Genomic DNA, 27,815 nt, shown 5'->3' with positions numbered 1-27,815 from the left:
TTGCAAAAACACTTCAAAGAGAATCATAAACATAGTCCTTTGTGCTTTCGATGCACATTCTGTTTCTCAAGCTTAAGCCTGAATTCTCTTGGAATTGTAAATTTTTTTTTTCCCAAAAAGACAGGATACACAATGCTTCCTTTTTTTTTTTTTTTAAATTCATTACTAAGTCTGCAGTGACTAAGGGAAAAACTGGAAAACTCTGAGAGAAATCCAGGAGGCAATCAAAGAAGGCAAAACCTGTTAGAAATTCATTGCTAAATTACACGTACAATTTCCCCTCAGATACTTTACTCTTAATAGAACAATGCAGTTGTGGGTAATAGCAGTGGGTGGCTGGAGAGGGAGGAGAATCGAAAGCATCAACCTTCAATGAACATGTTTAAGAAAATAAAAACTGGGAGCCAAGGATATTTAGCCACTGTAGCTGAAAAGTGATTTTTCTTTTCTTTTCCAAATTTCCAAAGCTAAATATAGAGGTTCCTAAATTCAGTGTCTGTGTACCTAATTTGAATTATTGGATTCTTGTGACTGTTTACCTGCCTCCAATCTGTGTTTATCCTGAGCCATTCAGCACTGCCCCACTCCAAAAAGGGAGAAGGATACTTAAATTTTAGTTGGAAACCATCAGACATCTCACATCAAATCCTAAGTTTTACTACAATATACTCTGCTCTTGTATCAGAGATGCTAATTCCAAAAAATGGAAGAAAGGATTATGTTTGCAAATATAATTGAGTATATACAGTTAACATTTAAGGAAAGATATTTATATATACACATACATACTTACAACACACACACACACATATATATAAATATAAGTCGGTGGCTTCACTATTAACACAGGCAAAAAATTACTATTTATATCACCTTCTTCCTCATACCCCCCAAAAATCTTCAATCCTAGAATAAAGATAAAAATGAATTTAGCTAATTGAATTCAAATAGAATAGTAGATACTGGTATACTCAGTATATACTTCAGTGCATTAAAAGGCAGCCTTGTTCCTCTATTCGGTTACAAAGAATTTAATCTAAGGCACTGTGATGATAGCTTCATTAATCTCTCCAAAAACAAACAAACTGCTCCTCAGCTTAATCACTGCTTGTGCCTGTGTAACCTATACTAAGAAAGGCTCCACCAGACAGCAGTGGACAGGCTCTTGGCATGAGTTCTCCCAGATGATTTACACAGGCCAAAATGACAAGGAAAAACGCATGACTCATCTTGAAATTAAACTATTATAACTAACTTGTAAAGGACAACCTTTACAGTCGTAAGTACTTTGCTCTCTTAAAACTTTTAACAATAAGAAACTGGTAACAGAATTAAATAAAACACCTACTCATTTTCCACGTCTCTCTGCTCTCCTGGGCCAAATTTTAACATAAATGGGTAGAATTTAATGTAGCCTATAGCTTACCCAACATAATTATATGTTGTGTTTTACACTGTTTCAAAACGGATACATTAAAATGATCCAGTCTTGGCTCCTTCCCACTAAAGTCAATAAAGGTTATTAAGGCCAACTGCCATATAAACGCACTGCTATCTGGGTGCTAAAAACTGTCAAGACAGGAAATGCAATTCAAGATGATCAGGATTCTACTCTCCTCTTCTATAAGAAAGAAGGAATAAAAAAAAAATTTTTTTTAAAGAGGCATGAGGAAATTTCTCTCCAGTGTATCAATAATCAGTACTTCTGAAAATATTCACTCTGGAAATTATTCTAGAGTATTTCCATGGGATTATACTAAATTGACCTTTTGTTTTTTAAGGTCAGGGGAAAATGAATAAATGTCATCAATTTAGAGGACACCACACCTAGCATTCTTTTCTGTATCACTGTGAAGTTGATAGTGTTAAAACATTTTTATAGGTAAAATAAATGTCAGTTTTGCAAAGTGCGATACCAGACCCTGAGAGACAAATGGCCTATCCATTGAATCTGGCTACGGCAAGACTTCCTCACCTCACAGGAGACTTCGGCTTTTCAGACTTCTCTTTACCCAGAAAGCAAAGCTTGTACAGTTTCTTTCAAATGGTAACTCTCTCTTATCCTGAAGAGTCTCCTCATAATACACTAATCTTCGTTGTGAAGTGGTGGGTTGGTTTAAGAAAATAAAATAAAATACAAATATCTGAATAGCATACCATCCTGCATAGGGAGCACAGATGAAATGAGAAGGCAAGGCTAAATTCTTGGGTTTAAGAATGGGTTGTGTTGCTTTGGGCTTGATGGCTCATAAATTCATGAGGTAATATTCAGGGAAAATGTGATATTTTATCAGAATGTCATTCAAATATAGGGTTTAACATTTACATCACAAGAGCAAGCAGAGAGTAAAACTATCCTCAGGGGGTAAAGTGGCAAGAATAAACAGTGTGATAAAAAACAGCGCTTGCTGGAACAGAGAATGGGAAGTAGAGGCTGGGTCAGTTTTAGAGGCAGTGGCCTAAAGTTTCTGAAATATGTGACTGGTTATGACATGTGAAGAAGCAATTACCATTAAGGGAAGAAACGTGATTTCAAAGCTCATTTTCCATTCTTCTGTATTCAACCTGAGACTACACCTTCCAACCACAAAGTGGAAAAAAAAGAACAGAGAGAAATCACAACGCAAGTCTCTTCCCTGGTGTGAGGGCCATCAAAGGTTGCTTTACTCATAAGCAAAAGGTGAAAAGTAATGTACATATTGCCTGAGGTGTTTTGTTTTGTTTTGTTTCGACTGCAAGAGATCCATAAGATGGTGCACAACAGACAAAATACATTAATTAGGGAAGTCTTAATACACACCTGATTTTAAATTTAAAAAAAAGCACAGAGATAAAGAAGAATCATTTGTCTAAAAGGATCATAATTTTGAGTAATATATTCCCTGGAAGCAAAGCAAGTACATTCAGAAATGCCGTTCAGATTAGTCTAAATCTATAGAATCCAAATGTGCACCAAACACTGCACTTTTTATGTTAAATTGCTGTTGAATTTGTTAACCCACAACTGATTTCCTGTGTTATGGAATCTTGGAGATTACAGCTAACTTGAAGCAACAGGGATAATTCTTGACAGTTAATGGTACATTTGTGTACATTTTCCTGAAAGGCCAGCATCTGGAGGCCTCAAACTGGTAGCTCAACATTGCCCCCTACTGCTTACAACTGCAAACATATGAGGTGGGCTGGTACAAAAGCTGGAATTCGAAAGGGCCAGTGCCAGCCAGTCCCCCCATGCCCCACCCCTAGTATACAAATACCAGATGGCACTGTACTAACAGAGCCACAGAACCATGGACTCTCTCGATGATTATTATCTTCTGTCTCTTCCAATAGCAAAAATAAATCATTATGAATTTGTTAAAAGTCATTTAAAGAGGCTTGAAGCCATGCTTAAATTTAATTTAGAAGTATCATCCCTTTTATCTTGGACCAAACCTTCACTCTGTTGATAATGATCACCCTGAGGCTTGCTGAGGAGAGACACTGGGGCCATTGATTTCACTCAGAACACTCAGTAATGCCACACCAACTGCAAGGAAACTGGCTCTGGAGAATTCCCAAGATCACTCTTCTTCCTGGTATTTTTTATACAAGAGTCATAAAGTAAACAGAAGATATTCCGTCTAACTAATGTGCCATGGCCTGACTTCTTAAAAATTATAACTACATATTTCAAATGAATTCATAATGAATATAATCAGTAAGCTCATAATACCCAAGACTACTCTTTAGAAGGAAAAAAAAAACACACACAAACAAAACCTTGAACAAAAGCAATGCAAAGAATTTTATTTTTTTTATTTTCATTTATTTGTTTGCATAATCAATGAGTTCCTTTATTATTTATTTGTCAATGCTAACTTGTGGAGTTGCCAAATTACAATGCCAAAGTCAATCCGATGTTTTAAGGAGTCAAAGCCTGCTAAATAAAGGTTCTTCTAACTCATATGTAAATGGACAAAACCAGAATAACACAGTAAAAAAAAGTTCCTGAAACTCAAGCTGCTTTTATATATACATCCCATAAAAATGGAGCATACTCCACACAGGCTAATTTTAGGAATGGGGCTACGGAGATTAAGGCATGGACTTTTCATTACCTCTGACTCAGTTTTACAATGTTCAGTTTTATACTGAGGCTCAGGTCTTTGGAGGGATCCATTTTTGTGATACTATTAGTACAATAAAAGAAGGATTATAACATTCCTTCCTCAGATATATATGAAAAGGGCATGATCTAAAGATCTGAGGAGATGTCTGGAAAGCAAGGACTTCCGGATTCTGACCTAGATTTTCAAACTAAGACCCCTTCACAGTTCTGACTTGATCTTTTCATTATCATAAAATTGGGCTGAGCAACAGCTACACATTTTTGCTGCTCAGTTCACTGTTTCCAGGATATTTAAAAGTCTGTGCAGTAATACCACTTCTAGAGTGTGGCAGGCTTTTATCAGTTTCCCATGACATTCCAAAGCCAATGGTTTGGAGGCAGAAGAGGGAGGGAGTGAAGGGCATGACCCTAGGGCCAGCCTTACTGAGTTCAAATCCCAGTTCCCTCACTTTAGGGACTGTGTGATCTTAAGGAAGTTATGTAAACCTTTTGTGGTTCAGTCTCCTGGTTTATGAAATAGAGAACCATCATACCTACACTTTATGGGGTTGTCATAAAAGTTAAATAAGTTATATATAAAACATTCAGAATAGTGCCTGGTACTTAATAAGTATCATATAAGAGTCTGCTATTGTTACTACTATTTAAATTAAGACTTAATTCAAAACTTGCAAGTGCCTCCACTCGCCTTCCAGCTATACTTCCCACTATATCCCCTGACTCCTAGCTTTGAGCACCCTGTCCCTCCCCGCTTCCACTCTTGTTTGTGTACTTCCTAGAGCCTGATGTTTCTCTCCAAATGCCCTATCTGACCCTATACATACCTCCCCATCCAAAGTCCCCAAAAGCCACATCTGCTGGTCCACAGCAGTCCAGGTCCAGTGGTCCAAATTTAATATTCCCTCCTCTGGACTGTGATTTTTTTTAAAAAAAAAATCTCTATCACAGGCTTTCATTTTAACTAATGTAATACCTGGCTACATTCATGTCTCTCTGCTTGTTAAACTGAATGTAGTGGTTAAGAGCATGAGCCAGAAGGCCTGGGTCTCGATCTTGCTCAGCTGCTTACGCTGTGACCTTGGGTGAGGCACTTAATTTCTCAATGTCTCAGTTTTCACATCTATAACTTAAGACTCATAAGAGTTTCTACACCTTGTAGGAGTGTTGTATGAATTTTAGAAATCAATACAGGGAAAATCCTTAGACCAGTGCTTGGTGCATCTGAAAATGCAAATGAATTTTAACTCTTATTGCTGCACTCTTCTTCCCTCCTCATCGCTTCCTAGTATGTGTCCAGCATGGTGTCTTGTCTGTTGAAAATACCTGACCAAATGCTCACCCTTCTGAATTGAGCTTGTACTGACAAAATCGGAGCCGTTCCTTACAAAGTGTTACCTGACTCAATAATTTTGAATAATGAATTATGTATTTGTGTATGCGAATTAGGCAGTAGAGGAGTCACACAGCACAGCACCCCAGAAAATATGGCCAGAGACCTCATGTACTTACCACACCTTCCATCTTCTTCCACAGTCCTTCCAGTTGAGTCATGGGTTGACACCACCAATCAGTGCATTTTCTGTATCGATTGCCTTGAAACCAATACTGTCTCAGCCACTCGAACTCAACCTGTGGACCATAAGGAGAAGGCAGCTGTCATAATGCCCTTTTGTGAGGGACAAAGACAATAATAATGCCCTTTGTGAGGGACAAAGACAATAATGTTGTCACTCGATTCTCCTCCAGTAACTTCACTGCTATAAGGGGAGAAGGGGTGAGAAAAGCTCAGCCTAACCAGTTTCCAATATAACCTGGAGTCTCTGGAGCACTTCTACAAAGCCAAGAAAAGAATAATCTTAAAACTGAGGTCCTCTTAGCAAGACAACCCAGCTTGGGCTGGGGAGGGGTCCTCCAACACATTTATTAGTCAGACATGAGGAAACTATATTCATCAACAGATACTGAAGAAAAATTAAGTAATAAAAATAAATTTTACAGAACAGATAAACAAAACACAAATACTGAGATGCTAAAGTATATAGCAGCCTACACTATGTATGATAGAGAAGATATAATCGAAATAGGTTTTTATTAAACATCTTTATTAAAGGCTAGTATTTAGAGCAAAACACAGAAACACATATTAAGAGATAATCAATTTCAAGTTTCTTAGATTTAAAATCAATAAAGAATTTACCATAGGCCAGGAGGAGCTGGTGAGAATCCCAGTCCTTAGAACAAAACAATACAGTTAATTGTGGGGACACATAATAAGAAGCTACAGCCATTCAAATTGTTACTTTTCAACTCAGGGCATGTGACAATAGGTAGAAAAAACAGCAAAGACATTAATAATTGCTTTTCCTTCCTATGAACCTACCATGGTAATTATTATGGTTATCATTTGTCCCTTTAGCATTCCTCCTATTCTAGCAAAATTCCACTGTTCATCTGGTAACTGACCCCCTTCCCTGGCCCTAGTCCATGAGGTCTGAGGAGAGAGTGCCAGTCCTAGTATCAGGGGTAGAGTGTGCAATCCAAATGTCAGCCAATCAGCCCACCACATTTCCCTAGTCACAGAATTGGGTATGCGGGCAATCACTGTTCGTTCAATCACAGTAAGTCTGGGGACCTAGAAGATTCAGGAAGAGTATTCAACAACCATTCTGCTACCGAATGGGGAAAATGGAGACAACACAGTAAGAAGCAACTGCAAGATAAAAAGATAAAAACCAGGTGCTGCCGACACCACCTGGCTCTTGATCAAGCTGTTCCTAAAGTCTTTCCTATTTAAGCCAATTCAGGCTGAGTTTTCTGTCCCGTGCAACTGAAATAATTCCAGTGTATGTAAGGGATAGGCTGAGGTAAAAGCTCTGGAAGGGTAAGAAACTGTTTTTTGTTCACTTTCCAAATCCTTAAAACTCATCTTCAATTTGAAAAAATCCAATTTTACTGTTAAAGTACAACACTATTCATCCTGCAAGGTCTTTTTACCTCTATCCTCTAAAGAAATGTAGAGCTTTCACAGCTTAATGTTGGGTCACCTGACTTTGCTGAGGTAATCGGGTTCCCTACACAGACAAACTATTATAACCTTTACCTGTTACCACAAAGAATTTTTGTGTTTATCCATATTGAACTTTCATGAGGCAAACAAAAGCAACTTGTGAAGACTTAACAATGGTGAAAATGGCTCAAATAACTAGCCTGAGAACACCCAGTCATATGAAAGGGTTTTAGTTTACATTAACTAAATGTTTGTTTGATATGTAGAACTGATTTCAGTCAAAGCTGTTTAAACAAAAAAAAAAAATGAGGAATGTAGACAATATTAAGACAATAGCTGCTGAACCTTATCTGTGGTATTAAGAGACAGTTCTTAACAGAAGTAAATGTGACTACTTTGAAGGGAGAGCGAATGTAAGTGTAGTTCAACTTCTCTGAAGATACAGGCTGAACTTTATTTATTACAAGAGAAGATGTTTTTAAGAGATTTTTCGTGAAACTGGTTCATGTGACAGGCACAGCCGATCACCATGGCATCATGCCCTATGTCAGGGAGAGCTGAAAAGGTTTTACAAGGTCTTCCTATCTTGGGCCTGGTTATTTCCATTGCAGAAGATAAAACATGTAAGCACCAGCCACAATGGTGTCCCAGGAAAGAAAATTGAGTACCCTATGTAAATAGTTCATTCAACCTATCAAGGTATACATGAGTCTAGATTTCAGTAAATGAGAACTCAGAAGGTAGGAGAGGGGCATACCTGGAAACTCTGCTATCAGACAGGAAAGCAAAGAAAGAGCTTGTCCGTTTTAATAAATCCTGACTTCATCCTCCTCCTCAGATGCCCAGCCACCATTTGAACCAGACAGTGCCATGAGGAAGAATAAGGGCCCCACTACTAAATAGCTATGTCACCAATAAATAAGGATAATTACCTAATAACCACATAGGTTTGTGGTGTTCATTAGCAGGTGAATAATGAACAACCTACTATAGGCCGGGCACTTGCTAGATACTAAGGAAGCAAACTCAGCAAGACATGAGGCCTAGAATTTGTTGTCCTCCCTAGGATCTCACAATCTGATAAAATTTTCATGGCAGGAAAAGTTTTAACATCCCTGTCAATTCATGCCCACCCCCCTTCCACCGAGGCCCGTCAGTAAAGTTCAACACTGAGGATTCAATCCCAGCAGAGGTTTATTTTATGAGCTGAAGTAGTGCCCAGGAGATAATGATCTTTCTGGGCATCGAATCCACTGGCATGCATTTTATTCAACTCCATAACCTGACTTTTTCATTTCAGTGTTGTGGGCAAGAAACATTACAGGATTTTAAGCAAATGTCACCCTCACCACTTCCCCCACTGCCAAGAGAAGCCGTTGGCTGCTTTCTTAAACTTAATTAAGGAAGCAAAAAAATAGTTTCAGCCCTTTGATTCAGAGTTTAAGTTACAAAAACAAACAAACAAAAACAACCAAAAACAAAAAACTAAATAAGCAAAAAAAGTTTTTATTTTTCCTCCCTAAACTGTGGGAAATAGAAAGGAAAAGTTGCAGGACGGATGCTGCACAAAAGCTGAGGGGTCGGGATTCAGAATAGAATGGAAGCCTGATTTTCTTCAGGGATTTAAAAATGAAAAGAAAAGAAAATCAAAGACCAACCATGGTAACTGACCAATAAAGTCCTAAATGTGACAGGGGTAGGGTCTCCATCCCTTCTCCAGGGTACTATTCCCCCAGGAAGCTCATAACTATTGGAGCAGAAATCAGAGACAAGCCATCAGGAAGGGAATGGCTGACTTCAGGCCAAGAACGCTCCACAGGTGATGCGGATCTCCCAAGATGCGAGCATCAGGGAGACAACACACAGGAACTCTCTTGAGGTGCCCTAGGAGTTTGTGATGCTTCTAAACCAGACTCCCAGATTTTGAACATGCCCTTAAAGGAAATTCACTGCTATTCAATCTTTTAAGCAACTGCAATACAAAGGTAAGCAGTGCCCCCAGGTGTTTATTTACCCAGGGCCTACTGACAACCTAGAGGCCTTGCAGGTTCTTGAAGTGACATCTGAATCATCAGAGAAATATGAAAACATGTCCACAGCAGTGTCAGTTTCATAAATGTGACTCGGAAAGCCATCTCTTATAACCCTCATAACTAACTTTTGCCTGGAACAGTCTAAAAGATCAGTCAAGGAAAATTGTTCTCCTAAAAATGTCTGGAAGTCTGAAGGGGAAGAAACCCACCTACCTTAGGCATTCAGTAGCAAAGTTCCAAATCATATTTATGAGCTACTACATCACCATATATTGTAAATCATCTCCAGCCACAGGTAAACAACTGACAGCTACTTTTCTCACAGGTAAACAACTGACAGCTACTTTTCTTCTGCCAAGTTAGTTTGGGCTCTCAGTTTGGTCCCAGCTCAGCTCACACATTCCTTCATGAGAAGTGTGCACATGCCCACAGGGGTTAATGTCTCACTGTAGTAACTGGAATAAGTTATTTCACTGAGCAAGATGTTAGACCAGGGAGAGATGCTGATGTCCAATGTACCAAGAGCCACACCCGAAGGCCCTTTTAGAGTAGCTCTAAAAGATGCAGGTCTAGCCAGACCAAAGCTAGTTTTAAAAAGGGAAACAGAATATTTAAAAACATGCAAGAAGATTCTGCTTCCAACTGGACAAAAATCGTAAGCATCTTGTTAGGAAAAAATATCTGCTGAAGGTACTCAGTTCTATTCCCCAAAATTCCCAAAGTTCTTTTAGTTAGAAACCATCTAAGGAAAACAAGCCACATCTACACCCACATAGCCTGAAAGCTTGCAGTACATAAAACCAAAGGCTTCGTCCCATAATTGGTGCAGCAAAGGCACATGGCTTTTAAGAAAGAGGAGAAAGCAAACAATAAGGAACCCAAGGGAACTATTATGGACATGTGTGCTATTGTTTAACAATGGGACATGGTAGAAAGTGAGCATGCCAGCGCTCCAACCCAGGCCACCGTGTATGGCGAAAGAATAGTATCTGACAATATGCCTTGACATATGGAATTCATTCTCTCAGGGGATGGCCTTGAGGAATCAAAGACTGGGGTAATGGACACGATGAGCACACACGCTATTTAGATTCCAGATCTCTCTCTATCCCTTCAACCCCTAGACCGGTCTAAAGGGGCTAAAGTTTCTGACACATCTCTATCCCACCTGGCTAACGTATACAATGTCAAAAGCAGCCAGCCACTTCCCGAAGCTAATGGGTTTAGATGACAATATTCTATTGTTAGATAAACATGGTGATTTTACAGATTTCCCCCACTCGTGAATGATAACAAAACATGTCAGTCACAGAAGAAGACCAGAAGGACGAGGGAGGCAAAAATAGCCCACAAGGGTATTTCAGAGAGCACCCATTCTGCTAGCCCAAATCCTAACATTACAAGGTCTATTGAGAAGACTACATTTCCAGATTAGAATTTCTTTACTACAAATATGGAAAAAGACATCACTTTGCTCCCAAGCCTAATTCAATAAGGTCACTAGACCCATAAACGCTTATCTTTCTTGAAGATCTAGCTATCAGCAATGTCTCTAGTAAGGACAGGGAGGAGAGAAAATGGTATACTTATCAGGCACAAGGAAGGGAAGAAAGTCAGTCCTGAGTGCAGCTTATGAGCATCAGAAGTGATTATTATTTCCTCAAAAGGAAGAATTTCTTTGCCTTTGGTTCTGCAGATTATGGCAATGTTTCATTAAGTGTGGCACAGTTCATAAGATCCTAAATATCTCTTTGGTTTTTTTTTTTTTTAAGATTTTATTTACTTATTCATGAGAGACACAGAGAGGCAGAGACACAGGCAGAGGGAGAAGCAGGCTCCATGCAGGGAGCCCGACATGGGACCTGATCCCGGGACTCCAGGATCATGCCACGCGCTGAAGGCAGGCACTAAACCACTGAGCCACTCAGGGATCCCCATCTAATTATCTATTTGAAGACATTATATGACATTTGTGGAAGCGCCATTTCTCTTCTGCTCCAAACTCCTCAATGGCTCCCCATTTCCCTCTGAGTCAACTGGAAAGTGGTTGTCCTTACAGGGACCTCCAAGGACTGATCCGATCTGCTGCTCTCAGGTCCCCAATACCACCTCTGTGACCCATGTCCTGTCACTCACAGCCCCACTTATGCCATTCCAACTAGATAGTTCCTCACCTACTCTGGAAACATCAAGTATTCTCCCACAGATTTTGCAGTGGCTTCTCCTTCTGCCCAAATTCGTACTCCCCAGATATCCATATAGCTCACTCCTCATCTCCTTCAAGCCCCTGCTCATGGCACATCTTGTCAGTGGGAACGTTTTCCAATTCTCTCTAGCTAACACACAACCTGATGAACAGAGGCATTAAATTTATTATTTGTCATCTTCCTGTACTAGAACAACTGTTTTACTTACCAGTATATCCTAAAGCACACAGAAGAGTACCAGGCACACAGCCAGTCATTACTTGTTGAAAGGACGAAAGAGAACATGTTTATATTCTAAATTCTCCATCAATCCTTCCAGTTCTAGCAAAGAGAAAGTCGCAGATTGTTGACAGTCTTCAATGGTTCTCTCTCACCTGAATAACTTTTTTCTTTTAATATTTTTTTGTTTTGAGATATAATTTACAATAAAATTCATCCATTTTAAGTATAAAATTCAATGACTGTTAGAAAATGTATGGAGTTGTATGTGAATTTCCCTTTTTCTCCCATGGATAATGGAAACCTCAGGCTCAGAGCCTCCTCCCAGCAAGAGCATCTGCAGGAAGGTGGTAACACTGCTGTTTTCACTGGCGAGATTTTTCTGGTTCCTTATTCTTTTGGCTAGTGATAATGGCTTTTACTTGAATTGGTAATACAAAGCTTCCTTTTCAAAGAAATTTATTTACATAAAAAATAAGCTGAATTATGGGGTGCCTGGATGGCTCAGTTGGCTAAGCATCTGACTCTTGGTTTGGCTCAGGTCATGACCTCAGGGTCTTAGGATCCAGCCCTGTGTTGGTCTCTGCGCTCAGTAGACAATACACTTGGGATTCTCTCTCCCCACCCACTCTCTCTCTCTCTCTCTCTCTCTCTCTCTCTCTCTCAAATAATAAATACATTTTAAAAAAATGAGCTCAGTTTTTAAATGTATTAAATAGACAACATGTACAATCCAAAGATAAAGCAAAAGTGGAAAGGGTGTTACTGAGAATAGCAAAGCTTGTGAAACACTGGCTGGTGGGATCCAGACCTGCTGTTCTGACACACTGCAGAACTTCACCTCACTTTGCAAATAAAAAGCAAGGCACTGATGCTTGCTCTTATGGTCCACCTATGACTCCCATTTGTCTTTGCAGGAAGACTACTCTTCATGAGTCCTGTGTTTCTGCAGGTCTTGTGAACAAGGCACTAACTTCCCTCTATCTCAGCCTCCTATTGCAAGAATGTTTGATAGGGTGAACAACCCTGGAAGATATAGTTTGCCCTCCAGAAAAAAGGGCAAGGATGCTAACAGACTTGAAGGATAAAGACCGTATCTTGTTTGGAGCAAAGATCAGGATCACCTACTACCTATTATAAAAGATTCAGCTTCCCTTTGCTAAGGTTCCTCTCCTATAACACAATCCCTCCATGTACCCACATTATAGGCCCACTTTGCATTGCCCTGTGGAAAGAGAGGCTTGCAGAACTGGGACAAAAATGCTGATACTCCAACTACTGCTGTTCTTCTAAGTAATTAAACTGCTCTTTGTCCCTCACTGAGGAATTTCAGGGCTCATACTCATATAAAATTATGGCAGATCAACTTGTTAGCTTGCACATAGCTTCCCAGTTCTTGAAAGTCTCACCTCATTGTGGATTTCTTCTCCTTGTTTCAGAACTACAGGCTCAAAGGATTTCAAAGAAACATCACCATTGTCTGCCTCATCACGGACATTCTGCAGAGCCAGCTGGCAGCGCTGTAAAATATAATCCAAGGTTCCGGTCGAGCACTGCAGAAACAGAACCAGCAACCGAGATTATAAGCAAAATCCAAGTTCATCATACATTACTTCCCAAGGATGTTCACATTTGCCCCTTTTCCATACATTCATCTGTTGCCCCCACAGCTCAGTGCATATTCAAACTTAAGAATTACTAGAGTGGCCTACTCACTGGGCTCTGTGTTGCCAGCTTGGCCTCACCTGGGCCACTCTTCTGCTGATTTTCTTATGTGGGCCTTATATCCCTAAACAGTAGGCTCCCTGAAGCTAAAGCCATGTACATATATGCAGACATAAATGTACATATATACATACATACAGACACACACACATACATTTTATTATATATATTTTTCTACATATACCACAGCATCTAGAACCAAGTCCTAAATGTAAAAGAAACTTAGTAAGGTAGTTTTTGGATGAATAAATAATTAGCCAGGAAGTCAAAGACACTGACTTTATTATAAGTGCCCTGAACCTAACAATGGGAAAGAAAGGTAACCAGACTGATTGGTTCAACAGCCTACAAAACAGAACAGTAATGGCAGGGAAAAAATTTGAAGTTATAAACACCAAGCAAAGAACTCATTTTCCTTTTCTGCAAAAACCATACACCAAGTAGTTGCAGTCTTTGGCAGGATAGGTTCTTCAAATAATGAAGGCTATGTAGTTCATGCCCTCAAGGCATCTTCAAAGGCCTAACTTAATACCTTTGTATTGGCAAGGGCACAGATAACTAGTTCATCCCTCTCTTTGTCTGTGGGAGCAAAACAGAGGTCAAATGGACAACTCCTCCTTTGAATGCTATATGTCAGAGAAGAAAAGGATGCAGATGGAAGTGTGCATCCGTTGGTTTTAATGGCAACATGATTTCCTAGAATGATAAAAAGCAGGCTATAAATATATCCTTTAGGCCCAATGAGGAAAATGTATCCCCAAAGTATTTTTATTTTAATATTTATAACTTAAGCAGATCCCTTAGAAATAACCTTGAAGGCTAATGCCCTGGTACAAAAATTATTTGTATGGTTACTGCCATTTTACACAGTGTGTCATGGATAAGCCTGAGAAAAATAAAGTTATGGTGCCAAAAACAGAAGCCTGACTAATATGTATTTTAATATAAAGATCTAAGAGTGCTGGGAGCCCAACAGCTCCAAGCTGCTACAAAGAAAAAAACAAAAAGTGGAGCTGAATCACCACTCACTTTTGTCCCAGAACCACTCCTACAACCGCTCTTAAAATGACGTTGTATCTATAAACATGCTCTACTCACACCTTTACTTTCCCAGGTATGGAGTGACCCAAGTAAGAGGTTACTAATCACAATGCCATTTATTACAAAAGACTGGAAACAACCTAAATTCCCCATTAATAGCAGGCTCGTTAAATAAACTACAGTGTAGCCGCACTTGCAGCCAAAAGTAAGGGGATGGGGATGCTTTTCTTTCTGGGCGTACAGAGTTTTATCTCTTGTACAGAACCTATAACGAAGCCTGTTTTTTTGGCAGGGGCGGGTAACAACTTTATTGAGACATAATTCACATGTCAGAGAAGTCACACACTGGAAACATGAAATTCTTTGTTTTTAGTATATTCACAGAGTTATGCAACAATCGCCACAATTAATTTTAGAACATTTTTGTCACCTCCCCAAAACAAACTGTACCCCTTAGCAGTCACCTGCCTCTTTCCGCCAAGCTTCCCAGCTCCAGACAACTACGAATCTACTCTCTGTGACCACTGGTCTGGCTATGCTTGACCTTTCGTATAAATAAAATCATACAACAGGTGATCTTTTATGGCTGGCTTCTTTCACTGAGCATGGTAGTTCAAGGTTCATCCATGTTGTAAGCCTGTATCGACAATTCCCTCCCTTTTATCTCTAAGTAATATGTGATTGTATGGATATACCACTTTTGGTTTTACACTCATTATATGATGAACCTTTGGCTTGTTCCCACCTTTTGCCTAATATGAGTCAGGCTGCTAAGAATATTCATGTACAAGTTTTCATTTCTCTCAGGTACGGCACTGCTGAGTTATGAAGTAATGCTATGTAGAATTCTTAGGAAGGATCAGACTCTTTTCCAAAGTGGCTGAACCATTTTATATTCCCTCCAGCAGTGCATGAGGGTTCCAATTTCTGCAGATCTTCACGAATACTTGTTACTGTGATTTTGACTGTAGCTACTCTAATGGATGTGAAGTGGTAACTCACTGTGATTTTGATTTGCATCTCCCTGATGACTAATGATGTTCAAACATCTTTTTGTGTGCTTATTGGCCACTTGTACACCTTCTTTGCAGACATGTCTATTCAGATCTTTTATCATTTAAAAAACTGGATTATTTATCTTTTTAATTATTAGTTTGTAAGAGTTATTGATATACTCTAAACACACAAGTACCTTGTGACATAAGTGAAGGGAAAATACTTTCTCACATTCTCTAACTTCTCTTTCCACTTTCTTGATGGAACATTTTGAAACCTAATAGTTTTTTTTTTTTAGATTCATTTTTTTAAAAGATTTATTTACCTATTAGAGACAGAGAAAGAGAGAACAGGGGGAGGGGCAGAGAGAGTCTTAAGCAGACTCATTGCTGAGCATGAAGCCCAAGCGGGGCTTGATTTCACAACCCTGAAATCACAACCTAAACTAAAACCAGGAGTTCGACACTTAACTGACTGTCCCACTGAGGTGCCCCTATTTATTTATTTTAGAGAGAGAAAGAGAGAGAGAGAGCATTGTGGGGTGGGGAGATGGAGAGAGAGAATCTCCAGCAGATTCCACGCTGAGCACATGGCCCAACACAAGACTCAATCTTACAACCCTGAGATCATGACCTGAGCTGAAACCAAGAGTTGGACACCCAACCAACTGCACCAGGAGCCCCTAAAGCATAACGGTTTTTCACTTTGGTAAAGTCCAAATTATCTATTTTTTCTTTGGTTGTTTGTGCTTTTGGTGTCATATCTTAAAAAAAAATCACTGCCTACTCCAAGGTATGAATTACTTACTACTAAGTAGTTATTACCAAGCCTTACTAAAACAAAAGTGCAGAATAGTATGTAGACTACTACTTGTACAAAAAATGTTTTTAATTGAACAAATATTTGCTTGTATATGTACTAAGTATCACAGAAAGGATAACAAGAAGCTGATAACACTGGTTGCTAGTAGGAAAGAGGAGCTGGTTGGCTTTAGAAGAAATAGATATTAAACTATCTATTTCTTGGGTACTTTTTTCATTTTGAAGCATTTGAGTGGCTACCTATTCAAAATATAATTATACATAAAATTTAAGTTAATAAAAGATATTCAGGAGAACAGATTTCTTCTGTTCCAACAAGAAAGAAAAAAAATCCAATAAAGGTCAAGAGCCATCAGATATAATCTAGTCACATGTAATAAAAAAACTAAATAGATTTCTTCTCTGATTTAACTAATATGAAATTCAGAACATCACTTCCTTAAGACAATATGTTGCTAAGGTATTTTGAAGAGACAGAAAATAACAAATCATTTTGTGTGGCACAGATAAGACATGCCATGTTAATTCTGGATGAAGGAGAAAACATTCATAAAATAAAAGTGAGGACTTCTAGTAAAAATAAGTGAGGACTACAACACTGCCCACTGCCCTCAAATCATAGATTTTTCCTATCTCCTCTCTGGATGGAAATAATAATGTAACCTTCATGTTAGAAAAAAATTTTTTCCCTCTTTTATTACAACAATGATTTAACATGAAATAAAAATTTATAGAAAAAACCATAATCCTGCCACCTTACCTTTTTTTTGTTTTTATTGTACATGTACATGATTGTACTGTACATGTACATGATTCTTTGTCTACACAGCTGTAATCAGAATGTACACATCAGTGTATATTCTGTTTTTCTCTGTGTGTTAAGTATTCAAAATAAGTATTTTCAGTGGTTGCTCACTGGGGCGATATTAATTTACTAGTCGTATACTCTAGAGGCAATAAAGTTCTGTTTAACTTTTCACAACTCTTTTTTTTTTTTTTTTACTTTTTGCTACTCTTAATCACTCTAAGCAAACATCTTTATACATGTGTGAGTGTGTGTGTACTCCTTTTTAATTATTTCCTAGGTTTGGTTTCCAAACAGTGTTATGAGATCAAAGATATTTTTATGGTACTTTATACATATCCCCATATAGCTTTCCAAAAAGTATATCAATTAGAAAAACTTCTAGAAGTATATGAAGGTATCTGTTGCACTGTAACTTTACTGACACTGAACATTATCATTTTTTACTTTTCACAGAAATAAAAAGTTACATTAAAATGGTGATGTTTCAAAAAAAATTTTTTTTTACTTTTGGTTGATTATTAAAGCCTGTATACATAAGATCACATAAAACAGAGTTAGTCCATTTTTTTTTAAAAGACCAGATAGTAAGTCTTACAGGCTTGCTGGCCAAGGTCTTGTTCCAACTATTCAGCTTTGCCATTGTTAACTCCAAAGCAGCCATAAACTATATGGACTCAAATGCGTGTGGCTGTGTTTCAATTAAAATTTTATTTATAAAAACAGTTGGCTAGTCCATGGGGCATAGTGTGCTGACCCTGATCTATAATACAGAAAGCAAGATGGTCACATCATTCATAGTAGAGGTGTCTAATTAGTAGCCTGAACTTGGGTACAAAGCCTGTAAAAGACAGAGATTTGAGATAATGTTTTTCTCTCAACAGCATCACTACATATACCTGCTTCTTTATATAAAAGTTAATTAGTGCCCATGATGTTGCCTAAAACTTAGAAGACACAAATACAGCTGTGACTTAAGCAGAAAATGCTGAACCTCAGCATATGTTGAAAGCACTGCTACTCTAATAAAATTGGTCCACCTGGAAAAAAGGAAACCAGACCACAGGGATACGTTCAAACTGTCCTCTGGAGGGCCCCTTTTGGTGGCTTCTGTATAGGCATGTCTACTGCAGGAGGTGAAGGAGGAGAATTTTTGTTCCTTGTTTGCATTTATCTGCTGGACCGCTCCATGGGGGAGCTCTAACTCAGCCTGTTTAAAATTGAATGAACTACTGTCTTCCCCTAATGTCTTAAACGGTCATTTCTACTAATGGCAGTGACATCCCCAAATCACCCAGGCTTGAGAATCAGCCAAGAGCCCAGTACAGGGAAAGCATCCAATGAAGAGTTCATTCAATCATTTGTTTGTCCATTCATGCATTCATTCATTCTTATACTCCTTCCTTCTCAACTAACAGAACTTACTCCCAGGTCTCTTTTATCATTATCTGTGTGTTTGTTTGGTACCTGGCTCCCCAGTTAAAATGGAAGGTTCAACAAAGGTAGTGTCCACAGATGTCACATTGATGATGTTGACGGCTCTCTCTCTCAAGCCCGTTATGCGGCTAAACATGTCACAGGGACTCAAGTATTTAGATGAGCAAATGGAAGAGAAGGGCAAGGGAGAAAAGGAGAAGAGCAAATGGAAGAGAAGGGGCAAGGGAGAAAAGGGGAAGGGGACAAAGGAGTGGTTCATGGGCTTGATGGCATCTTAATTTAGTAGACACTCATGCCCTCTCTACCCCACAGCAACATGACCAGACCACGAGAAAAGCTATTTAATTCCCGAAAGACATGCCACTGCCTTATAGACTCAGACTGAGAAGGTCTTGTGCTTGTGCTTCCTGCCACTTTATACTATCCCTTCTGTTCAACTTCCCACCTCGGTCCTCCCTGTGGTATAATGAAAAGTCAATCTACAAAGCAAAGCATAGATAACAAGTTTGGATTCAAGGTCAACCTGCAGTCCTTTTCATGATTATCCCCCTGCTGTCTGGAACCCTCCTTAACCAATCACACAGTACTCCAGGGTAACGGTTAAGTATTTCCCACCTCTTAACTTTCTACTCTGAACCGGTCTAATCAGCTGACCATCAGCCACACTGCAAGTGGTAGCAGAATTTAGCAATAAAGTCTGGTTTATGGACACAACAGGGAAGCTCAGAAATTCCCTGGCACCACTGTAACTCTCTCCTTAATTTATATTCACATATGATCAGAAGCCTGACCAAAAAGTTTAGAGAAATGTAAATTCTCAACCATCAGAGCCGGGTCATAGCTAGCATATGCACAAGCGCACAAATCCCCCCCATCTGCTTCTGGTCATCTCCTGTCCTTGACCTTGACAGATATAAACCCCTTAGAAAATCTAACTAGCAATATCTGCCAATAGCATTTTACCTTCTCCAAGAAACATAACCCCAAAGAAGCAAAATATACTTATCCCATGCTATGAATATTCTCTTAAAAACTGTATCCAACACAACTCAAAGTTAAAAAAGCAAGTAAATAAAGGCTAAAGTCAAGTTCGATGGAAGCAATTTTCCTATCAAATACTCTTCCAAAACTCTATGCAAAATTGCTCATTCAACCACTGCTGTCACATCCAATTAAGTTTGAATCACATTTTTATTTACACTTACCTCTGCCACTCGGTGGGTGGAACTAAACCGAGGTGGTAAACCAGCCAAAACACAGTGTTGGTGGGTGGCATTGAGATCATCTGTAGGAAAAATACGAAAAATTAAAAAAAATAAATAAAACCACACATACACACATTTATTAGTCACTATAAACTATTCAACAAAAATACAAAGTAAACAGTAAATCCATCATTCAAGAACAACAATAACTGAGGAATTAACATCTACTTTGTATTCTTTAAACCATTCTTTATAACTGGGATGACTTTGTATATATATAAATAAAGTATATGTATAGACATCAAAACCATGACACTTCCAAGAGTGAAAGGGGATGTTAATTATTCCAGGACAACAGGTGTAAACGTGGATTGTCTTTAGCCAGAAGAGTACATGGTTATCCTACTTACGTGTAGTCTTATGATCCCCACTCACCACTAAGTTTTACTTTTTATGAACTTCTTTCTCTTTCTCATGATACATCAAATTCTACCCATGCCTTTAGATAATAAGCCAAAACCTTTTTATACTATTTAGGGTGGAACAGCTTTCATCTGAAAATCTGCCTTTTTCTCTCCCCAATCAAAGTATCAACTTTACCCTAACAATTTTCCAGGCAAAAAACCAACCAACTCAGCAGTTGCAAAGTTTTGGCTCTCAGAAAAGAATTCTAGCCTATGGATTCACAACCCAAGAATGGAGTAGGTGGTGAATTCATCAGCTAAAGAATAAGCCTAAAACCACACGCAGTGGAAGAAAAACCAATGGCCAAGTTGTTGTGTATTCTAAGAAATGATGCCACATGTCAGGCAAAATCTCTATCACCTCTGCCTAGGACACCACTTTCTCTATTACAAAGAAGAGAAGGAAACAGTACTGGTCCCCAGCAGTGTGTGATTTCCTACATAGGCAAGTGAGGCTTCTTACCAAGGTACCAACACTCATAATGATTTAAACCAAAAGGTAGAAAACCATCATGTCATTAAAATTAACTTTTAAACAAAATACTGGAAATGCAAAATGTCAGCCGAAGGTCTCCTGCTTCTGGACATTCTGGAGTAACAGTGACAAGGTTTGCCTTCCTACTTTAAACAACTATAAAAATGGACCAAAAATAGGGACACCTGGATGGCTCAGCAGTTGGACATCTGCCTTTGGCTCAGGGCGTGATCCCAGGATCCAGGATTGAGTCCCACATCAGGTTCCCCACAGGCAACCTCCTTTTCCCTCTGCCTGTGTCTCTGCCTCTCTCTCTATGTCTCTCATGAATAAATACATTTTTTTAAAAAAGGACCAAAAATAGGAAATAAATGTTTCTGACACTGGAAAACAGAGCAAGATACAATCCCAAAGACAAACAAAATAGGTGAGACCTAAGATTGCCCTAGCTTACTACCTAGAACAGATTCAAAGCCAGAATGGAAAGGGGCAGTCAGAGAGAAACCAGAGTTTTCAGTTTTCCCTCTTGTTGAGTTGTGAAGACAGAGACTAGAGTTTAGGAAAGCCAGGCAACAAGGATTTGTAAGACAGAATACTGGAACAGGAGAACCTGTACAAAGAGAAAACAAGTAAATATCTGCAGCAGAGTTCCTTCAAATCTGTAGCTGAGCACTGGCCTGTCCACTTGTGAATGAAAGCTTCCCAAGAGCAAGAAAACAAGCACCAGCAAATGATAGGCTGAAAAATCTCAGACCTCATGTAAGGCTGAGGATATTTTGTGTTCTCAGCAGCTAGAATGGCACCTACTATGAGATAATGGGTTGGAGTCCTTGGGAAAGCAACAACTTAACAGTAGAGCCAAATTAGTTCATCAAAGGCTGCCCTAGATCCACTTAATAGCTTAAAAGCAAGCCTCAAAAGTATCCAAGTTATTCCAAATACTTTACCTAGTCATTAGAGCAAAGTCTAACACTATTTAAAAGAATTTAACAAAATCAGATACCTAACAAAAAAAAATTCACAATATCTAGCATCCACTCAAGAAGTAACAGAGAAGAGGGGTACCACCTGGCTGGCTTGGTTGGTAGAGCTTATGACTCATGGTCTCAGGGTAATAAGTTTGAGCTCCATGTTGGATATAAAGATTACTTAAAAATAAAATCTCACAGGACTACCTGGATGGCTCAGTCAATTAAGCATCTGACTCTTAGTTTCGGCACAGACTATGATCATAGGGTTGAGCCCCACATCAGGCTCTGCACTCAGTAGGAAGTCTGCTTCTCTCCCTCTCCTTCTGACCCTTCCCCTGCTCATGCTCTCTCTCTCTCTCTAAAATAAATAAATAAATATTTTTAAAAATAAAATATTATAAGAAAAATAGTAACAGCAATGAAAGATGTGACATATATGATACATGACACATATGTATATATAAGATGTATATATATCATTCTCTTTTTCACATATACACATCTTTCATATATATAAGTAAATAAAATGAGGCTTCTAAGGATGAAAAATGTAATATCTGAAATTTAAAAATTACACTGAATGAGATAAACAGCACTTTAGACATTGCAGCAAAAAAAATCAGTGAATTAGAATACACAGAAATAAAAACTACCAAAAAATAAAGCACACAGAGAAAAAAAGACTAAGATAAATGAAAGGGCATCAATGACCTATGAGATACTACTGATCAGTTTAACATAAATATAATTTGATTCTCAGAAGAGGAGAATGACACAGGGCACCTGGGTGGCTCAGCCAGTTAAGCATCTGACTCTTGGTTTCAGCTCAAGTCATGATCCCAGAGGTCACCCTGCATCAGGCTCTGTGTTCACCGTGGAGTCTGCTTGGATTTTCTCTCTCCTCTCCCTTTGTGTCTCTCTCTTGCTCCTGTGTGCATGTGCTCTCTCTCAAATAAATAATTTTTTTTAAGATTTTTATTTAGTTGAGAGAGGCAGAGAAAGAGCACGAGCAGGGGGAGGAGTGGAGGAAGAGGGAGAAGCTGACTCCCCACTGAGCAGGGAGTCTGATGCAGGGCTCAATCCCAGGACCCTGAAACCATGACCTGAGCTAAAGGCAGACATTTAACTGAGTCATCCAGGTGCCCCTAAATTAATTAATTAATTAATTAATTAAATAAGGAAGAAGAAGAAGAAGAAGGAAGAAGAAAGAAGAAAGAAGAAGAGGAGGAGGAGGAAGAGGAGGAGGAGGAGGAGGGAGAATGAAGAATGACAGAAAAAAATTACCTGAAAAAAAATTATCTGAAGAAATGATGGCCAAAGAAAAAGATCAGAACAAAGAATAAGAGCAACAAATAGAAAATATTAACAAATAAGGTAGCTATTAAACCAATTATATCAATAGCCACTTTCAATGTCAGAGGAGTAAATATATCAATTAAAAGACAGAGATTGGCAGAGTGGATAAAAAGCCAAAACCCAATTATTTATATGTTGTCTACAGAAATTCACTTAGTATAAGATCACATATAAATTAAAAATAAAGCAGGGGAGAAAGATATTCTATGCTAACACTAATCAAAACAAAGCTGGAATACCTATATGAATTTCAGTCAGAGCAGACTTCAAAACAAATTATCAAGGATAAAAAGGGCATTACAAAGTGATAAAGGAGTCAATCCTTCATGAAGATATAGCAATTCTGATGTGTACGTGCCTTGTAAGAGAGCTGAATTATATGAAGCAAATATAATACAACAGCAAGGAGAAGGATGCCTGTGTGGCTCAGCGGTTGAGCATCTGCCTTTGGCCCAGGCCATGATCCTGGAGTTCTGGGATCGAGTCCCACATCAGGCTTCCTGCATGGAGCCTGCTTCTCCCTCTGCCTATGTCTTTGCCTCTCTCTCTCCCTCTCTCTCTCTCTGTGTGTGTGTGTATGTCTTTCATGAATAAATAAATAAAATCTTAAAAAAATAAAAACAGCAAGGAGAAACAGACAAATCCACTATTATAGTTGGAAACTTCAACATCTCCTATCAGAAAAGGACAGATCCATTAAGTAGAGAATCAATAAGGACGCAGCTGAACTCAAGAATACCATCAATCAATTGGATATAACTGACATTTGTAGACTACTTCATCCAAAAAGAGCGAAATACATATTCTTCTCAAGCTCATATGGAACATTTACCAAGATAGACCACATTCTGGGACCAGAACAAAATAAAAAACAAAACAAACAAACATAAAAAACAACCCAAATTTAAAGGATTAGAAATCATACAATGTCTGCTCTCAGACCATACAGGAATTAAATCAGAAATCAGTTAACAGAAAGACAGCTAGAAAATCTTAAAATACTTAAAAGATTAAACAACTTCTAAATAACATAGTAAAAGAAGAAATCTCGGGACCCCTGGGTGGCTCAGTGGTTGAGCATCTGACTTTGGCTCAGGGCATGATCCTGGATTCCCGGGATCAAGTCCCACATCAGACTTCTTGCATAGAGCCTGCTTCTCTCTCTGCCTATGCCTCTACATCTCTCTCTGTGTCTCTCATGAATAAATAAATAAAATCTTTTTTTAAAATAAAAAAAAGGAGAAATCTCAAGAGAAATTTTAAAGTATTTTCAAGTAAATGAAAATAAAAATACAACATCAAAATTTGTGAGCTGCAGCAAAAGCACTTCAAAGGGAAAAATTTAACATGCTGAATGCATATATTACAAAATAAAAGATCTAAATTCTGTAATATAAGCTTCAATCTTAGAAAACTAGAAAAAGGAGAGCAAATTAAATCTAAATTAAAAAAAAACTAGAACAGAAATCAATGAAATCAAAAACAGAAAATCAACAGAGAAAGTCAATGAAACAAAGCTGGTTCTTTGAAAAGATCAATAAAATCAATAAGCCTCTGTCCAGGCTAAGAAAAAAAGGAAAAATACAAATTACTAATACCAGAAATACAAAAGGGAACATCAGTGCAGATCTTATGGATATTAAAAGGCAAATAAAGTAAAATTATGAACAGCTCTCTGTCTACAAATTCAAAAATACAGATGAAATGAATCAATTCTTTGAAAGATTCAATCTGCCAAAACTCACATAAGAAATAGATCATCTGAATAGGCCTATGTGTACTGAAGAAACTGAGTCAAAATAAATTACCTTCTTAAACAGAAAGCATCAAGCCCATATGGGATCACTGGTAAATTCTACCAACCATTTAAGGAGAAAATTATATCTATTCTTTACCACTTCTTCCACAAGAAAAAAGAAGGAAGACATCCTAATTCACTCTATGAGACCAAAAATACACTAATACCAAAACCAGACAAAGATATCAGAAGAAAACTGCAAACTAGTATCTCTCAAGAACATGAATGCAAAAATCCTCAACAAAATACCAGAAAATAGAAACCAATAATATATATTTTATATACATCTTATAGACTTATATGGAACTATCAAGTGAAATTTATCCAGGTATGCAAGGCTGGCTCAATATTTGAAAATCAATAAATATAACCCAGCACATCAACAGGATAAAGAAGAAAAATCACATGATCATATCAATAGATGCAGAAAAAAAATCTGACAAAATCCAACACAAATCCATAATAAAAACTCTTAGTAAACTAGGACTAGAGAGTAATTTGTTCAATGTTACAGAGATCATCTATAAAAAAATCTACAGCTAACATCATATTTAAACTTGATTTCTCACTAAGATAGGGAACAGGGCCAGAAAGTTTCTTTTTTTTCTCTCTCTCTCTCTTTTTTTTTTAAAGATTTTATTTATTTATTCATGAGAGACAGAGAGAGAGAGAGAGAGAGAGAGAGAGAGAGAGAGGCAGAGACACAGGCAGAGAAGCAGGCTCCATGCAGGCAGCCTGATGTGGGACTCGATCCTGGGACTCCAGGATCACGCCCTGGGCCGAAGGCAGGCGCTAAACTACTGAGCCACCCAGGGATCCCTAGAATGTCTCTTCTTATCATTCCTTTTCAATAGCACACCGCAAGTGTTTAATGAAATCAGACAAAAAAAAAAAAAAAGGTATACAGATTGAGAAGGAAGAAATAAAACTGCTTCTTCACAGATGATATGACTTGTCTCTGTAGGAAATCCAAAAGAATCAACAACAAAAAACTCTCCTGGAATTAATAAGCAATTTTAGCATGGCAGTAGGATATAAGCTTAATATACAAAAGTCAATCAGTTTCCTAATGAGTAAGTGGAATTTGAAAGTAAAAATTTATTACCAATTATATTAGCATCCCCCATAATAAAATACTTAGATATAAATTCTAACAAAATATGTACAAGGATCTACATAAAGAAAACCAAAGGAGTGCCTGGGAGGTTCAGTTGGTTAAGCATCCAACTCTTGATTTTGGCTCAGGTTACAATCTCAGGGTTTTGAGAAAGCTCCAAGTCAGCCTCCATAGTGGGAGACTGGATCCTACTTGAAAGATTCTCTCTCTCCTTGTCTTCCTTCTCTCTACTAAAAAATAAAGAAAAAAGAAAGAAAAGGAAAACCAAAAACCCTAATGAAATCAAAGAACTAAACAATGGAGAGATATTTCATGTTCATGGAAAGATTCAATATTGTCAATATGTCAGTTTTTCCCAACTTGATCTATAGATTCAATGCAATCCCAATCAAAATCCCAATAAGTTATTTTGTGGATTTGACAAACTGATTCTACAGTTTCTATAGAGAGGCAAAAACCCAAAATAGCCAACACAATATTGAAGAAGAACAAAGTTGAACTTACCCAACTTCAAAAATTACTATAAAACTAGAGTAATCAAGACAATGTCTTATTGGCAAAAGAATGGGCAAAGAGATCAATGGAACAGAAGAAAAGAGAATCCAGAAAAAGAGCCACATAAATATGGTCAACTGATCTTTGACAAAGGAGCAAAGGCAATAATACAATAGCAAGGATAATCTCTCCAATAAATGGTGTTGGAACAACTGGATAGCCACATGTTAAAAAAAAAAAAAGACTCTAAGAATCTAGACCCAAACTTTACACTTTTCACAAAAATTAACTCAAAATGGATCACAGGTCTAAATATAAAATGTCTAAAACTAGAAAATAACAGAAGTGGAAATCTAGATGATTTTGGGCTGATGATGAGTCTTTGGATAAAACACCAAAGGCACACCCCAGGAAAGAAGTAATTGGTAAACTGCACTTCATAAAAGTTAAAAACTGTTCTGTTAAAGTCACTGTCATGAAAATAAGAAGACAAGCTACAAACTGGGATAAAATACTTGCAAAAGACATGCTCAATAAAGGGCTGCAGTTCAAAATATAAAGAACACTTGAAACTCAACAAGAAACAAACAACTTTACTGAAGAAATGGGCAAAAGACCTGAACAGACACCTGACCAATATACAGATTGCAAATACGCACATGAAAAGATGCTCATTATCATTTGTCATGGAACTGCAAATTATAACAACCATTTGTCATGGAATTGCAAATTAAAAGACACTACTAAGCACCTATTAGAAGGGCCAAAATCCACTGATAACTGGTAACACCAAATGCTAACACAAATAACGTAACAATAGAACATGCATTCGTTCCTGATGGGAATACAAAATGATATAGTTGTTTTGGAAGGCTATTTGTTCTGTAGGGGTTTTTTCTGTTTTTTTTTTTTAAGATTTTACTTATTTATTCATGAGAGACAAAGAGAGAGAGAGACAGAGACACAGGCAGAGGAAGAAGCAGACTCCATGCAAGAAGCCCAACGTGGGACTCGATCCCAGGACTCCAGGATCATGCCCTTAGCTGAAGGCGGCGCTAAACCGCTGAGCCACTGAGACTGCCCAGTTCTGTAGTTTCTTACAAACTAAACATATTCTCACCATAAGATTCAGCATCTGCCCTCCTTGATATTCATCCAAATGAAATGAAAACTTAGGTCCACACAAAAACCTGTGAACAGATGTTTAGAGCAGCTTTATGAACAACTGCCAAAACTTGGAAGCAACCAAAATATCTGTCAGTAGGTGGATAAACTGTGGCCCATTCAGACAATAGAATAATATTCAGCACTAAAAAGAAATGAGCTATCAATAAATGAAAAGAAATGAGGAAACCTAAATACATATCATTAGGTGAAAGAAGCCAATTGGAAAAGGCTATCTACTCTAAGATTCCAATTACACAACATTCTTGAAAACACAAGACTGCAGAGAACGTAAAAAGATGGTAAGAGTTGAGTGGAGGGAGGGAATGAATAGAAGGGTTAGAGAGGATTTTTAGGGCAGTGAAACT

The 27,815-nt window shown here is 38.0% G+C and overlaps 1 protein-coding gene across 2 annotated transcripts in view; it reads right to left on the bottom strand.

Moving 5' to 3' along the window:
- The window catches only part of FTO (FTO alpha-ketoglutarate dependent dioxygenase), a 379,547-nt gene that overhangs the window by 194,177 nt on the left and 157,555 nt on the right, over positions 1 to 27,815 (bottom strand). For both annotated transcript variants that reach the window (XM_055332216.1, XM_055332217.1), the window contains exons 5-7: positions 19,608 to 19,687; positions 12,987 to 13,130; positions 5,621 to 5,740 (exon numbers count right to left, since the gene is read on the bottom strand). In XM_055332216.1, coding sequence (XP_055188191.1) covers positions 5,621 to 5,740; positions 12,987 to 13,130; positions 19,608 to 19,687 — 344 coding nt within the window. The remainder of the gene's footprint in view (positions 1 to 5,620; positions 5,741 to 12,986; positions 13,131 to 19,607; positions 19,688 to 27,815) is intronic.

Source organism: Nyctereutes procyonoides, unplaced genomic scaffold (genome assembly GCF_905146905.1).
Source record: "Nyctereutes procyonoides isolate TBG_1078 unplaced genomic scaffold, NYPRO_anot_genome, whole genome shotgun sequence".
NCBI classification, from domain to species: domain Eukaryota; kingdom Metazoa; phylum Chordata; class Mammalia; order Carnivora; family Canidae; genus Nyctereutes; species Nyctereutes procyonoides.
The sequence above is the reverse complement of the archived record's forward strand: the minus strand, read 5'-3'. Positions and strand labels throughout refer to the sequence as shown.